The 13515-nt window shown below is 49.8% G+C and overlaps 1 protein-coding gene across 1 annotated transcript; it reads right to left on the minus strand.

The window, feature by feature from the left end:
• Positions 1–7203: 7203 nt before the first annotated feature.
• LOC144100130 (protein argonaute-2-like) lies at positions 7204–13046 on the minus strand. The gene is made up of 4 exons (XM_077633163.1): positions 12026–13046; positions 9455–9682; positions 8125–8477; positions 7204–7294 (listed from the first exon to the last, which is right to left on the minus strand). The coding sequence occupies exons 1-3, from the start codon at positions 12989–12991 to the stop codon at positions 8163–8165; spliced, it is 1509 nt and encodes a 502-aa protein (XP_077489289.1). The 5' UTR covers positions 12992–13046; the 3' UTR covers positions 7204–7294; positions 8125–8162.
• Between the last annotated feature and the right edge of the window lie 469 nt (positions 13047–13515).

The raw sequence follows: 13515 nt of genomic DNA on the forward strand, positions 1-13515 counted from the left end.
TTAGCTTAAACGCTTGTCGGTACCTCGTGTTCGGGAAAGAGGCCACGCTGGGTCGAACACTGCTGCCTACCACAGCAACGCCAGCATCAAGGAAGCGCCACGTGACAACGTTTAGCCGCCGCGGTGGCCCAGTGGTTGCGGCGCTCGGCTGCTGACCCGACAGACGCGGGTTTGGTCCCGGTCGCGGCGATCGAATTTCAATGGAGGCGAAATTCTAGATGTCCGTGTACTGTGCGATGTCAGAGCACGCTAAATAACCCCAGGTGGTCGAATTTCCCGGAGCCCTTCACTACGGCGTCTGTCATTGTCTGAGTTGTTTTGGGACGTTGAACCCCTCAAACCAAACCAAACAACGTTTTCTTCCTTTTTGTGATGTTAGGAACGCTAGATGATCATGGAACTCCGTTACTGCAGCGTTGTGCTGCCGCCACACTCTTCATCAGCGCTTCTGATCGAATGTCGTGTAGTTCGCAAAGCGCTGAGACCTGATGCCGCAGCGCTGGGCTTCGAAAAGTTGGTTTTGAAGAAAAGAAACGGCGATGTAATTGTCTCGCTTCTCGCGGGAACAATCCGCTTTCAAACCGGCGCCCGTTCGAAAATAGAAGCGCTGGTATCACCGGAGCGTTTTGCTACATTAGGGTGGTGGTTACACCTTTATTGCCACAGAATGGAATTGATTAGTTGGGGCTGGTGCGAGGCAGTGTGGCCTCCAGTCGGGGGCGCGGCCTCTTGAGCTCGCGCGATGATGGCCAGCTGCGTTGTTTTCTTGAACTGGCCAAGAGCTTGTCCCATTCCTTCGCCGAGAGAGGTGGCAAGAATGTCATCGAAGAGGGTGGGCTATCGCATTCGGGCAGTGAGCGCGCCCTCCGACCCGAATTTCACGAGGGACGGATTGATCTCATTTCATGACATCACCCATCACTTTAGACTGGAGAGGCGCGCTTATGCCCCTCCCCACAAATTGTTAACAAATGCGCAGCAAGGTACCTGACGCCGACTGCAAACACGCTCCCTTCTGAATCCGACAGTGCTTCCCCTCAAGGACCCCCGGTCAGCACGACCCAAACTGCCATAAATATGGTGCAAGGGCCACATACGACCACATTCTGTGAAACTGCGCAAATGATCCGCTTCAGGCGGAGTTGTTACCATTTCCTTTCCCCCCAAAACCAATTATTATTATTATTACAGCTCCCTTCTCCCGAGCGGTGGGACGCCGCGCTGGTGAGGTCGGATCCCAAGATTCAAGTATGGACATTCCAGCGAGCTAATGAAGTCGCCGCTAGCCATGGGCTAGCGGCCATTTAGTATGTCTCCTGCAATCTGTTCTCGGCGCAATAAATGTTTTACAATCCAATCCATGAAAATTGAAAATTGGCTGTTCGGGAAAGGAAATGGTGCAGTATGTCTCAAATCTCGGCGGAAACCTGAACCGCGCCGTAAGAAAAGGGATAAAGGAGGGACTGCGAAAAGAAAGCAGGAAGGAAATGCAGTAGTGGAGGGTTCCGGATTTATTTTGACCTCCAGGGGACCTTTATATATTACAATTGGTTTTTTGGGGAAGGAAATGGCGCAGTATCTGTCTCGTATATCGTTGGAAACCTGAACCGCGCTCTAAGGGACGGGATAAAAAAGGGAGTGAAATAAGAAAGGAAGAAATAGGTGCCGTAGTGGAGGGCTCAGGAATAATTTCGATCACCTGGGGATCTTTAACGTGCACTGACATCGCACAGCACACGGGCGCCTTAGCGTGTTTCCTCCATAAAAACGCAGCCGCCGCGGTTGGGTTCGAGCCCGGTAACTCCGGATCAGTAGCCGAGCGCTCTAACCACTGAGCCACCGCGGTGGGTGGACCTTTAACGAGCACTGAAATTTCACAGCACATGGGCGTTACCTCGTGTTCGGGAAAGAGGCGCCGCTGGGCCCAACAATGCTGCCTACCACAGCAACGCCAGCTTCAAAGAAACGCCACGCGACAACGTTCTCTTTATTTTTTACTGTTAGGACCAATACCGTTGCCTCAGCGTTGATTTATTGCTTTCATTTTGACGTTAGGAACGCTACATAAGGGTGGAACTCCAATGGCGCTGCATTGGGCTGCCGCAACACCCTTCCAGACCGCTTCTGTTCGATGCCGTGTAGTTCGCAAAGTGCTGACACCCTATGCCGCTACGATAAATTTTTTGAAAAAAGGAAACGGTCCCCCTATCCTCCCTTCCTCTCCCCTCACCTCTTTCATTTCATTTCTCAATTCTGTGTGCTATCTTTTCTTTCCGCCGCCCCAGCTTAGGTGCTTCAGTATCGATGGCAGATGCAGGGGCTAGCAAAGATCTTTTCCTTCCTTTTTACTATTATTTTAATGAAAAACCACTACCACTAGAAAGGAAACGGCGAAGTAATCGTTCGAACCCGACCGCGGCGGCTGCGTTTTTATGGAGGAAAAAGGCTAAGGCGCCCGTGTGCTGTGCGATGTCAGTCCACGTTAAAGATCCCCAGGTGGTCGAAATTATTCCGCAGCCCTCCACTACGGCCCCTCCTTCTTCATTTCTTCTTTCAATCCCTCCCTTGTCCCTTCCCTAACGGCGTGTTTCAGGTGTCCAACGATATATGAGACAGATACTGCGCCATTTCCTTTCCCCAAAAACCAATTATTATTATAAGTAATCGTTTTTATGGAGGAAAAACGCTTAGGCGCCTGTGTGCTGTGCGATGTCAGTGCACGTTAAAAATCGCCAGGTGGTCGAAATTATTCCGGAGCCCTCCACTAAGGCACCTCTTTCTTCCTTTCTTCTACAATGACGCCAAAGAAAGAGCGGCGGCTGCTTTGAACTACATGACTTCACTGCTTTCCTTTCCTTTCTTGTTACAGCGAGAGCTCTATCTATGAAGTACCCCGATGCCGACCATTATGCCTGCTCATAGACATGTGATCATCCCCTGCACATGCCTCGCGCTACTTTTGTCGTCTCTGAGTAGGGCCTGCGTTCACCCGTGATCATATGACAACGCTTTGATCTTATTCGCGACAGTGCTCAAACTCTGACTTCATCAAAAGGGGTCTCAAGTGATTCGAGCGCAGGTGGAGAGCTAAATAAAGAGGGAGAGAGAAAAAGAGCCTGGCGGCCTGTTTTATACATCGTTTTTTACAAAGGTGAGAAATCAGCTTCAAAGGTCGTTGTTTGCTTAGTCCACCCCCATCGAAAAATCTCGCATATATGTGTCATATGTGTCTAGCCCATACGAGATTATGGAATATGTGTAATACGTGCCCACATATGCGATACGTGCCTATATGTCATACGTGTCATAGCTGGAAATCTGTTGGGAAAGAGAAACGCTGGGCTGGAATTGAAAAGATGGAAATCATGAACTAGCTGCCATGCAATATAGGAAACTAAAAAATGCAAAAATGTACTGGGCAAAAAATAAATATATCGTAATGAACGTGACTCGTACCACCATCCTTCACATCCGTATCGCACTACACTAACCACTACTTCACCACGACTTTTTTCTTTCTTTATTGATCCACTAATCCACGACTGCCACTTTGAACTGTTGTGTTATTTTTGTATGAAAAAACTCACGCTGTCCTCTCCATTACTTTGCAGCCGGTGTGTAAGACGTGAGGAGCAGAGGTTATTTTCCTCTTTTAAAGAATGAAACTAGAGAAGTGGTCTTCCACTGATACTGTAAATCTTGATGTGCACTGCGATAAGCATTGAAACAGGTTTTTCTCACCGGAGAAGTATTTTTTCCTACACCCGGAGTTCTGCTAAAGAAATCCCCTGTTATTCGTTGCGTAGCTTTACAGCGGTTCAACAAAGCAGAGAATGCCTTATCTACCGCCAACTAATCGTGTATTCAACTACATTGAAAACGCCGAACCAGAGACAGCTTGGCTAACCAGTGTTCAGAGCAAGATAGAGGGCACAAACAGAGAAACAAGGAGAATATTGTGTGAAATAGGTCAGGCAAATTTTTTGTCTTTGACATGCTCTGGCTCGGATTTGTTTCCTTTTGGTCGCTACATTTCCGCGCGTTTCACGAAGCACACGTGGCTGTATGCGAGGCACTCATGAACGACAATGTTTCCAGGATGTAGATGTAGTCTGATGTCTGATACGATGCACATCGTAGCTCCTGTCGGCGCGCGAGTGCCGCGTACGTGTGTTCACTCGAGACATACGTGTCCACCCCGGACATTCGCAACGCGTACGAACTGGTATTGAGTTCATATATGTTCATACGAGGCACATAACTTTATAAATATAACTCTATGTCCCATATGAATTCATACGAGACACATATGAAAGAAACCACATGGGATTTTTCGATAGGGAAGTGGCCCAATCATTTGCACTTTTCCTTGGTCCGGTACTTGTGCTGCCCTAAGCAATATGGTAGAGGGGGACGGGGGTGTCAGAAAGGAGAGTGTGCCGTCTAAATTCTTGGCTGAGTATTAATTTGATGGCGCCAATCATCTTGTCGGGTATAACTAGTTTGGTCTAAGGGAGATATGGATGGCACGGTACTGTATGTGTTATCTCTTGAAGCTGCAGCTGGGCTAAGAGGGACGCCATAGCGGCGGGATTCAGATTAATTTCGACCACCTGAAGATATTTGGCATGTTCTTACGTCAGACAGCACACCGGAGATCTTTCATTTCGCCTTACTGCGGCTATCGAAATGCGGCCGAGAGGGGATCCCGCAACCTTGAGTACAGCAGCAGAACGCTCCAACCACACCCGCACCTTGACGGGTCAATCGTCGTATAAAGTGACCACTGCTTTAGCATTAGACTTCGATGACGTCACACCGTGCCAGCTGCGCCTCTGATTTCTTTGAGCGCAGCTGCGACACGCCTCTTTATTCATGTGGAATTACAGACCACTAACAGACGGAGAGCCTATGCCAAGCCTGGTCTACAGCTTGCGGACACACATCGTTCTAAACATTAGAGAGTTGTAGCGTAGCGTGATGCGCTTCAGCGGGGCTCCACTGCGTACGCGCTGATTGGTCGTGATTCGGCAGGCGCGCACGCAGCTGACAGACACGTGTCGCCATCTGGCGCCCTCAGGGCGTTCTGCGCACGCGCAGTGGAGCCTGACGGAAGACGATCACGGTAGCTGTTTGCGGATTGCGCTCTCTATTTCCTGCCGGGAATGACCGCGTGGTCTTCAAGCGTCACACAAGCGAGGCCGTCGATCCGTTTGCTGGGTGCGCCGATAAGCGCCGCAGTTATTCTCGGCCTAGCATCTTGAGGAAGGCTGCCACAGTGGAAGGCAGGCACTGCTGCCAGCGCACGCAGTGGCCGTCGCGGCTCCGTACAGGCCCGGCTTGCAGAAGCACCCGGTGCGGCAGTCCTCGGTGCAGGCCGGCGGGAGGCTCCGGCGACCGCACTCCAGCTCAGCGCAGGAGCCACTAGCGCAATTCTTGAACACCATGCCCGGTCCCCACGGCATGGCACAGTTCATTCACTCGTCGCCCACTGCGACAACGTGCCTCATACGGAAAGTGAAAATTGGCATCGAGGAAAGGAAAGGCTCAGTAGCTTTCTTGGCGACCCCCAGCATCTTGTACTATGCACTTAATGGTTTGGCTTATGGGGTTCAAAATCCGAAAGCGACTCATGCTAAAAGGGATGCCGTAGTGAAGGGCTCCGGATAATTTCGACTACCTGTAGTTTTTTAACGCGCACTGACATCGTACAGTACATGGGCCTCTAAAATTTCGCCTCCACCGAAAAATCGACCCCCGCGGCCGGGATCGAACCCGCGGCTTTCGGGCCAGCAGTCGAGCGCCATAGCCACTGAACCAGCGCGGCGACCACCATGGAGAATGTATACTTATGCATGCACTCGATGTATATACTGTATATGCGTCTGATGTATATGCACCTGGCCGAGTGCGTTGTTAAAGAACCCCAGGTGGTGGAAATTTATCTAGGGCTCTCCACTGAGTGTGCTTGCTCAAAGTGCTGCATCAACTAGCTGAAACAACCGTTCAGGCTGCGAGTAGCTGCGACACTTCGGCATCAGGATCAACACCGAACCGACGCAGCTCACGCGCACAGTGCTCAACCCTCCATCTCCAGTGTATGGTAACGTCATGAGGAAGCCGCACGTAGGCGCGTGGGAACTCCAGGGCCAGCGTTTCCACAAGGCAGCTACGACGACCCGCTGGAGGGTTCTCAGCCTGAGCCGGTTTGCGCACAAGGACAACTACATCAAGATGCTGATCCGCATCGTCCAGGAACTGGGCATGCGCATCCAGCAGCCGCTTGTGGTCAGCTCGGCCGACCCGCACTGCCGGAGGATAAGTATTGCAACGTTGACATTTTAGCGAACATGGCGCGTTTTTCCTTTTGCCTGGCGCATGATCGTGTTAGCTGCATAGCGCCAACATACCAGAATTTACCATATTATATATAACTTTCATATCCAATCATTTCGGTTCGAATAACCGCCAAGCCGGATAATGGAACGGCAGCCAGGATTTGGCTCGTGAAAGTTCCCACTTGCAGCAACTAGCAGCGTTTTAGTGCGAACCTCAGCAGCACCACCAATCGGCCCAATATTGGAAATATATTGGCAAATTTTTATCACAAGAGTGAAACGAGTCATTCCCAAAATTGGCCCGTTTGCCTGCGCTGCTTGGGAAGGGACTACTTCACGAAGCCTAATCGGTTGACCGAGTTTGCGCGGAGATTGACTTTGAGTGTCAACCTTGGCGCATGAAGAAATAAGATTAAGTATTAACGGGACTGGGCGTTGAACCGGTGGCGGGCGAACAATCAGCTTCGCTGGCCACTGCACGAGAGCACTGTGCTATCGCCACAACCGATCACGCCTTGTGTCAAAAAGCCACACACTCTCGTGCTGTCCATTGCACATTGTCATGTATATCAACTTCGATCTGCTTCACCATCAGATCAGATCACATTAACCTCGATCAGAGCTTAACCTGAGTCCAATATCCCAGCGAAGTGAAACCATGAGCCAACTAGGGGAAACACATTATTTCGGGCGTCTACTCGGTTTAACTACGTTTTAAAACCCTATCACATTTTTAGCATGTGTTGTAGTAGAACAGACTGGCTTCGGCCAACGCTCGCCAATGCAACCGCCAGTGACTGCAAAAAAGGAAGCCTCATGCAACGGCCACCTTTTTTTGACCAATATTTTTTAATTGCAACTTAGTTCCAGGGCACACAAACAGCAATGTTTGGCTCCCGCACTCTTCGAACAGCCCATGAAACAACAAAAACAAGAAAATCCTTCTCCTTGTGAGCCTGCAAGAAAACAAAAGTTAGAATTAGTGGCGGCTTGACAGACTTATGCCTACATGGAAATTGTTCTGTCGAATTTCAATCAAAGGCAGTCCGAGCGTCTAACAACCAAGACCACCGATTTGTAATTGCTTATATAACAGGCTCGCGGAATTACAACTCAAAATAAACTGATCATGTATTTCTTGCAAGAAAATAAAGCCCTTATTTCATTGTTTCCGATTGTTTGCAATCGCTTTCGATCGCAAAGGAACAAATCACATTAAAAAAAATGTTGCCGTAGGGCATTCGGGAAGCGGCGCCCTTTAACATCCATCCCATGCATACCGCTTCACCTGCGCGTTGAACACACATCACTGCGACGCCAAGAGGGACGAAAGAAGATGTCCACTTCGTGTCACGTATATCTTGTCCTCTATGTGTTGCGCACATGTCCAACATTCTTGGACAAACATTATGAAAATGTGGAAACTAAGATACTGGCATAGAGATATTCAAGAACGATTCTTCCGATATGCGGGAAAACCTTCCTTTTATAGTGTTTCCATTGCTTGCATCGAGCAGTTAAGACTGTAACAAAAAACCCATGAGGAATGCTTTGGACAGTAGCAAAAACGTTAATAGCAAAAAATGCAAGCCTGCAGGCGGGAGGTTGGGGATATATTGATCGTTGTAGTAGAATCTTACAATATATGAGGAACATTGCGCTCATAATACCCTCCCTATACCCTATGTAACACCCTTCCTGCTAATGCCATTAAACGCTTTCCCGTTGGAAGAGGCTTTCTCCAGAACTGTTTGGTATGACGTCAGTGGTACGCCTCCAGGCTCACCGTAACCGGAATGCAAGGGCAGCGGAGAACCTCCTCCATTACACGAAGTACATGGAGGCCTGCAGTTCCTGCAGCACCTTGACGGCCTCCACGTATTGGGCAGTGGTCAACACGGCGTCCCCGCCGCCCTCAGACGACTGGCTGACCGCGCCTGACGTCTCCAGCTTGCTGGCGATGTGGTGTTTTGCGCGGAAGGCGGCCAGGTGCGCGTAGTACACAGGGGCCGGTATGCTCACGCTCCTTGCACACCGGGAGTATGTGTGGCACAGGTAGAAGCTGAGCTTCTGCAGGTCGTCCGCGCTGAAGTTGGAGTCATCCCACACGATATAGTAGTGGGCCGGCCGGCTGGTACCCTGCGGGTGAGCAGAGGAGTACATTTATACACTTGCGAGAATTCCGAGTGCCGTGTCGGGTTGAGGCGCGCGTCGTATCGTGGTGTGTGGTGGTGCGGTGTGGTCTTGCTTGTGGTGCGATGTGATGTGGCGTGGTGTGTGCGGTTTAAATATGCTTATTTTACTGGCACACATTACGTGGGAAGGAGAGTGTTTAAACGCAATATACAAAAACCGGCAGTGCCTATGAGCACAGCACGCGCTCGCCCTGCTTCTAATGCTGCATGCACAACATGTTTCTGGCTTTATTTGGCCTTAAATGCCCTCGAGCCAATAAATACCGTGAATAACTATTATTTCCTGGTTGGCTGTCATCAGTGCATTGGTCGGTCATCGTCATCTATGTCGCTGTCCCGACTTCGGGACAGCTTAAAAAACGAGGCATACAAGCCGACGCGATTATTTTAAAAAATATATTTTTGGCCGTTTTTTGAGACTTCAAAGCCGCGTCCCGTTTTAACGTACGAGCAACCAGGCCCAGCCGAACATCAAGCGCTTCTCTTTTCACCTAACCTTATGCGTTCAATGTTTCAGTAGACGCCACTCCCAAAATAAACGCTAATGACCACATCCACGTGAGAGCATCATTCCGCGCTGGCCCTAGAGGTCCCCCTTGCGCAACTTCCGATACCGCTTCCTCAAGGACGAACGATGACGTCACAGTCACTCACTGCGCTCCTGGTGGCCTCAACGTGAAGTGGAAAGCTTCCGTCATGGTCTTGCGGGCAGGCGATCTCGGAGGCCATGCTTCCGTTTTCTCAAGCTGCGGAAGGCCTCGACCGCAGGAGCTCCCGGTGTTTGTAGCGCACTAACAACGCGACGCGACTATGGCGACGCCGGCGCCCGGACTATTTCCTCCGTAAATTCATAAACGAAAACACCGCAGACCATTGGTTCCCGCTCACAATAGCCACAAGAGCGGAGAAGCGGTCGCCCACCTGGATGCCGAAGTGGCTGCAGAGGAAGAAGTCGAAGTCCAGCGGGTGCGTGACCACCGAGTCTACGGTCGTGCCTGGTGGGACGTTGCGACACTTGCCCACGCCGTCGCGGTCGTGGGCGGGCATGAACCTCGTGTGGTGCCGCTTCTGGACCACGATGAACGTCAGTGGTGGCTCGTAGGTCTCGGTGGGACACATTTCCGCACACGCCAGCCGGATGGCGCTCACCTGGGAGATTCGAGAGCGGAAACAAAATAAAAACATGGTCAGGGATTAAAGGCCATTCGACGAATCACGATACATACTTGGTACAGAATGCAAACAAAACACTTTGGGCCTTCACGAACTATGCTGTCCTATCTTACACAATTGCAGTTTGAGAAAAACTGTACGGCGAAGAACAGCGTTTTTTTTAGCAATGCGGTTATCGGTAGTACTCTGGTTAAAGGAGCAGTTTCAGCTACCGTTCAGTTCAACGGAAGTGCAGCTTTTCCAACTGACGCTGAAATGAATAACAGTCGGCTGCAGTTTCTCGGCACACACCGCTAAATTGAGTTCACGGGGTTCACATTCTGGATCACGTGATCGGTTTATACATAGCTCTAAAAATTGATTCCCTACTTGACTTCACTCAACCAAAATTTCCGTGCAAGGTTGGCTTTTGAGTATGCCGCTAGTGAACAACCACACAGAGCCAAGAAAATTCAGTAGAGGAATGTCCGGCTTCACCGCTCAGCCATTGTTTTCCTGGTACCACTTCGCGGCATTTTTTTTCTGGATACGACTAAAGAATGAAGCCGCTTTTCCCCGGAAAAGAACCCCCTTCCAGTCAATGGCGCCAGCTGGTTTTCACGAACCTGCAAGGTGGACAATGCAGCGAGCGTGGTGACAATGACAATAGTCTTTCATGTGAGGGGGGAGACTAACCCCTTCCTTTTGCCACTTCCTACATGGTTACCTTAAAAGGCTCATGAGAAATGGTCTACGCCGTTGGCTGCAAGAGAGTCCTTTCAGGGGGAAAAGCCGCTTGGTTCTTAGTGAGACATATTAGCCAGGATAGCAAGATGTGGCAGCCGGAAATGCCGCCCACTCGGCCGAAGCAGTGGGTCAGTAGACTGGTCTAACTACAACCCCCTACTGAGCTGAGATCTCAACAGCAGGTGGCGCTGCCTTTTATTACCCGTGCCACACGCGCACTAGAAATAACCGCAGATGTTTGTAGCCTTAAGTTTGTCTATGCCATTATTTTCGGAGCTGGCAGTACACGTCCAGGTTTAATGACATTATTATTGACAGATATATTTACATTACAGATTCGCCACTATAACAGAGGAGATTACAATCAAATAAATGACGAACTTCAATTGTTTTCTGATAATATCCTGGCGCCATCTTTTCAAGACAGGTCAGTAGAAGATAACCGCGGGTTCAATTTAGAGACAAGATCGCAGATATAGTACCCAAACATGCCCCGCTTTTCACGCTATCACATCATAAAGCATCAACGAATGAGAAATAAGAAAAAAAACGGTTGATGTACTTTTACTATATGATTTTGTTATATCTAAGCTATGTTGTACAAATTTCAGTATTTGACCCCCCCACCCCTCACACACACACAATGCCTCTCCTGAGGACTGTAAGGTATCTGTAAATGAATGAATAAATAAATAAATAAATAAATAAATAAATAAATAAATAAATAAATAAATAAATTCACGGTGATGATAACGCCTTCAAGGGAGTAAAAAATCCCCTGAAAATAAACAGTGTCAATGAGCCAGTATCTAAGAATGTCATTCAAATATAATATAAAAATAAATTTGTAGAAAATGGCACTGTTCTTGCTTGACAACTTGCCAAAGTAGAACTCGCGTGCCAGCTAGCTCACAGGCTAACAGTACTTCGGAATTGCTGGTAAAAATGGTGCTCTTTATGAATAAACCATTATCCACAGGATAGTAACTTCTCACAAAAAAAGTTGCATATCTTTCTGCATGCGGAATGGGGATAAGAGTATACACTGCTCGGGCGAATGAGTTGTGGCGAACTCAGTAGGTCGCAAACGGCAGTTAGTCTGTCTAATGCCATTCAATACGAGTACGTGACACTGTTCCGATGGCGTTAAAACTTGATCACTAAGTAATTAATGACATTAAACATGACCTTGTGGCACTGGTATAGCACCTCTAACTGTCGTTCAGTTCAACGGACGGTCAACTGCACAGCCGTTAATATCGCCCGAGCGTAAAAGGGGTGAGACACGGAGCGGGCACGCACAAAACCCAACCACAAGCCTCAGTCTTGGATGTTTACCACCTTTTGAAGAGAAACGATCAAGCTGACGTCAACTAACACCGAGAAGACGTCTCCAGAAATGAATGTCCCGAATGTCCTGAAATTATAGCGCTGTGGAGATCTATTCGGTGCCGTTACGTATATGCACAGCAAGTCCGCTTGTCATAAGACAAAAGGTTATCCAATGACGCTAGCGGCATTGAATGCGGTATAGCTGTCTTAACAAGATGAGCGTTTAGTGGGCACAGTATTGTAGTAGGCGCAGTTGCTTACCTCATGGTTACGGACTTCCAAGAACTGCCCCTCGCTCACTCCGTCTCTGTAGAAGACGATCCGCAGGGGCTTGTAACCGTTGGTGCGGTAGAAAACCAGTAGCAATTCCTTGACCATGTCCTTCAGGTCCTTGATAATTTCCACACGCGCCTTAGCCTTGGAGTCTTCAATCTGTACCCGAATGGTGGCGTGAAACTTGGACGGTACAGGGTCTAGGCTTCCGACGCACGCGGCGATGGATGGCCTGATCTTGTCTCCAGGCGATGGGTGCGACACGTCTGCTCCGATGACGATCACGGGCCTATGGAATACCTTGGGTTTCTCCTGCATCAGGAGACTATTGTTGACTCCGCCCATCTTGGCGTTGATCTTTTGGCACAGGTTTTGGATGAGCGATGCGTTACACTTTTGGACAACGTTGTTGTCCAAGATGCATTGTGTGCGCAGGGAGAGCTCAGTCTCTGCCACCTGCTTGATCTCAGCGTAGTTTGTGGCTTTTGTTATCACAGCCACAACCATCTCCAACTGCGGGTACTGCTGGCGCTGCTCCGTGAGAACGGTCCGCATGGGCTGGCGGTTTGTGTCGAACGTGATGACCGCAAGCGGCTGCGCAATGCGCATGCCCAGTTCTTGGCCGATGCGGATCAGCATCTTGATGAAGTTGTCCAGGCAGTCTTTGTGCGTGAAGCGGCTCACGTTGAGAACAATCCACTGTGTCATGGACATCGCCTTGTGGAAACGCTGCCCTCGGAGATCCCACGTACCGTCGCGTGGCTTGCACATGGTGTTGTTCTCAAAAACCAGAGTTGGCGGGTCGAGCACTCTGCCCACAACCTGAGTGGGTTCGGAGTTGATCTTGACGCCGAACTCTCGCAGGTACTTCTCCGAGGTGCTGACCATGTCGCGCACAGACTGACGAATCTCCAGGAAGCGCTTGGCTGGGGGCTTGGCCGTGCGCTTGATCATCTCGGCGGTCTGACTCTCATCGAGTTTCTTCCGACAGTGCTGGCCTTCGGCCAGCTCGCACACCTCCTGAGGAATGTAGACCGGATGCGTCTGGCTGCCACTCTGCACGCAAGGGAAGTTCGGGTACGACAAGCGCCTGTAGCGGCTTTGGAAGTAGTCGGCGACGGAGATCTGACTACCTTCTGATTCAAAATAGATGTCCTTCGCAGCTTCCCTCGTGATCTTGACCACTTTGTACTTGCGCGGGTACGGAAGGTGCGTCACTTTTATGCGGAGTCCTTTGAGCTCCCTATCCAGCCGCACGTACTGGTTGTCGCGCAATGACCGTAAGTCCGCGGGTGTCAACACACGCCGGCTGTCGCTGAAAAACCTGCACATGAAGTCTACCAGTGGAAGCGGCTCGTAGAATGCTGTTGCTGACATGTCGACGTTAAGCATGGGCTTCCATTGGGCGGGTCGAACACTCGTGTAGTAGCCAAACCACACCTCCCGGCCTCCTCCGAGGTCATTGTACTCGTTGGGTC

Source organism: Amblyomma americanum, chromosome 8 (assembly GCF_052857255.1).
Source record: "Amblyomma americanum isolate KBUSLIRL-KWMA chromosome 8, ASM5285725v1, whole genome shotgun sequence".
Lineage (NCBI taxonomy): Eukaryota > Metazoa > Arthropoda > Arachnida > Ixodida > Ixodidae > Amblyomma > Amblyomma americanum.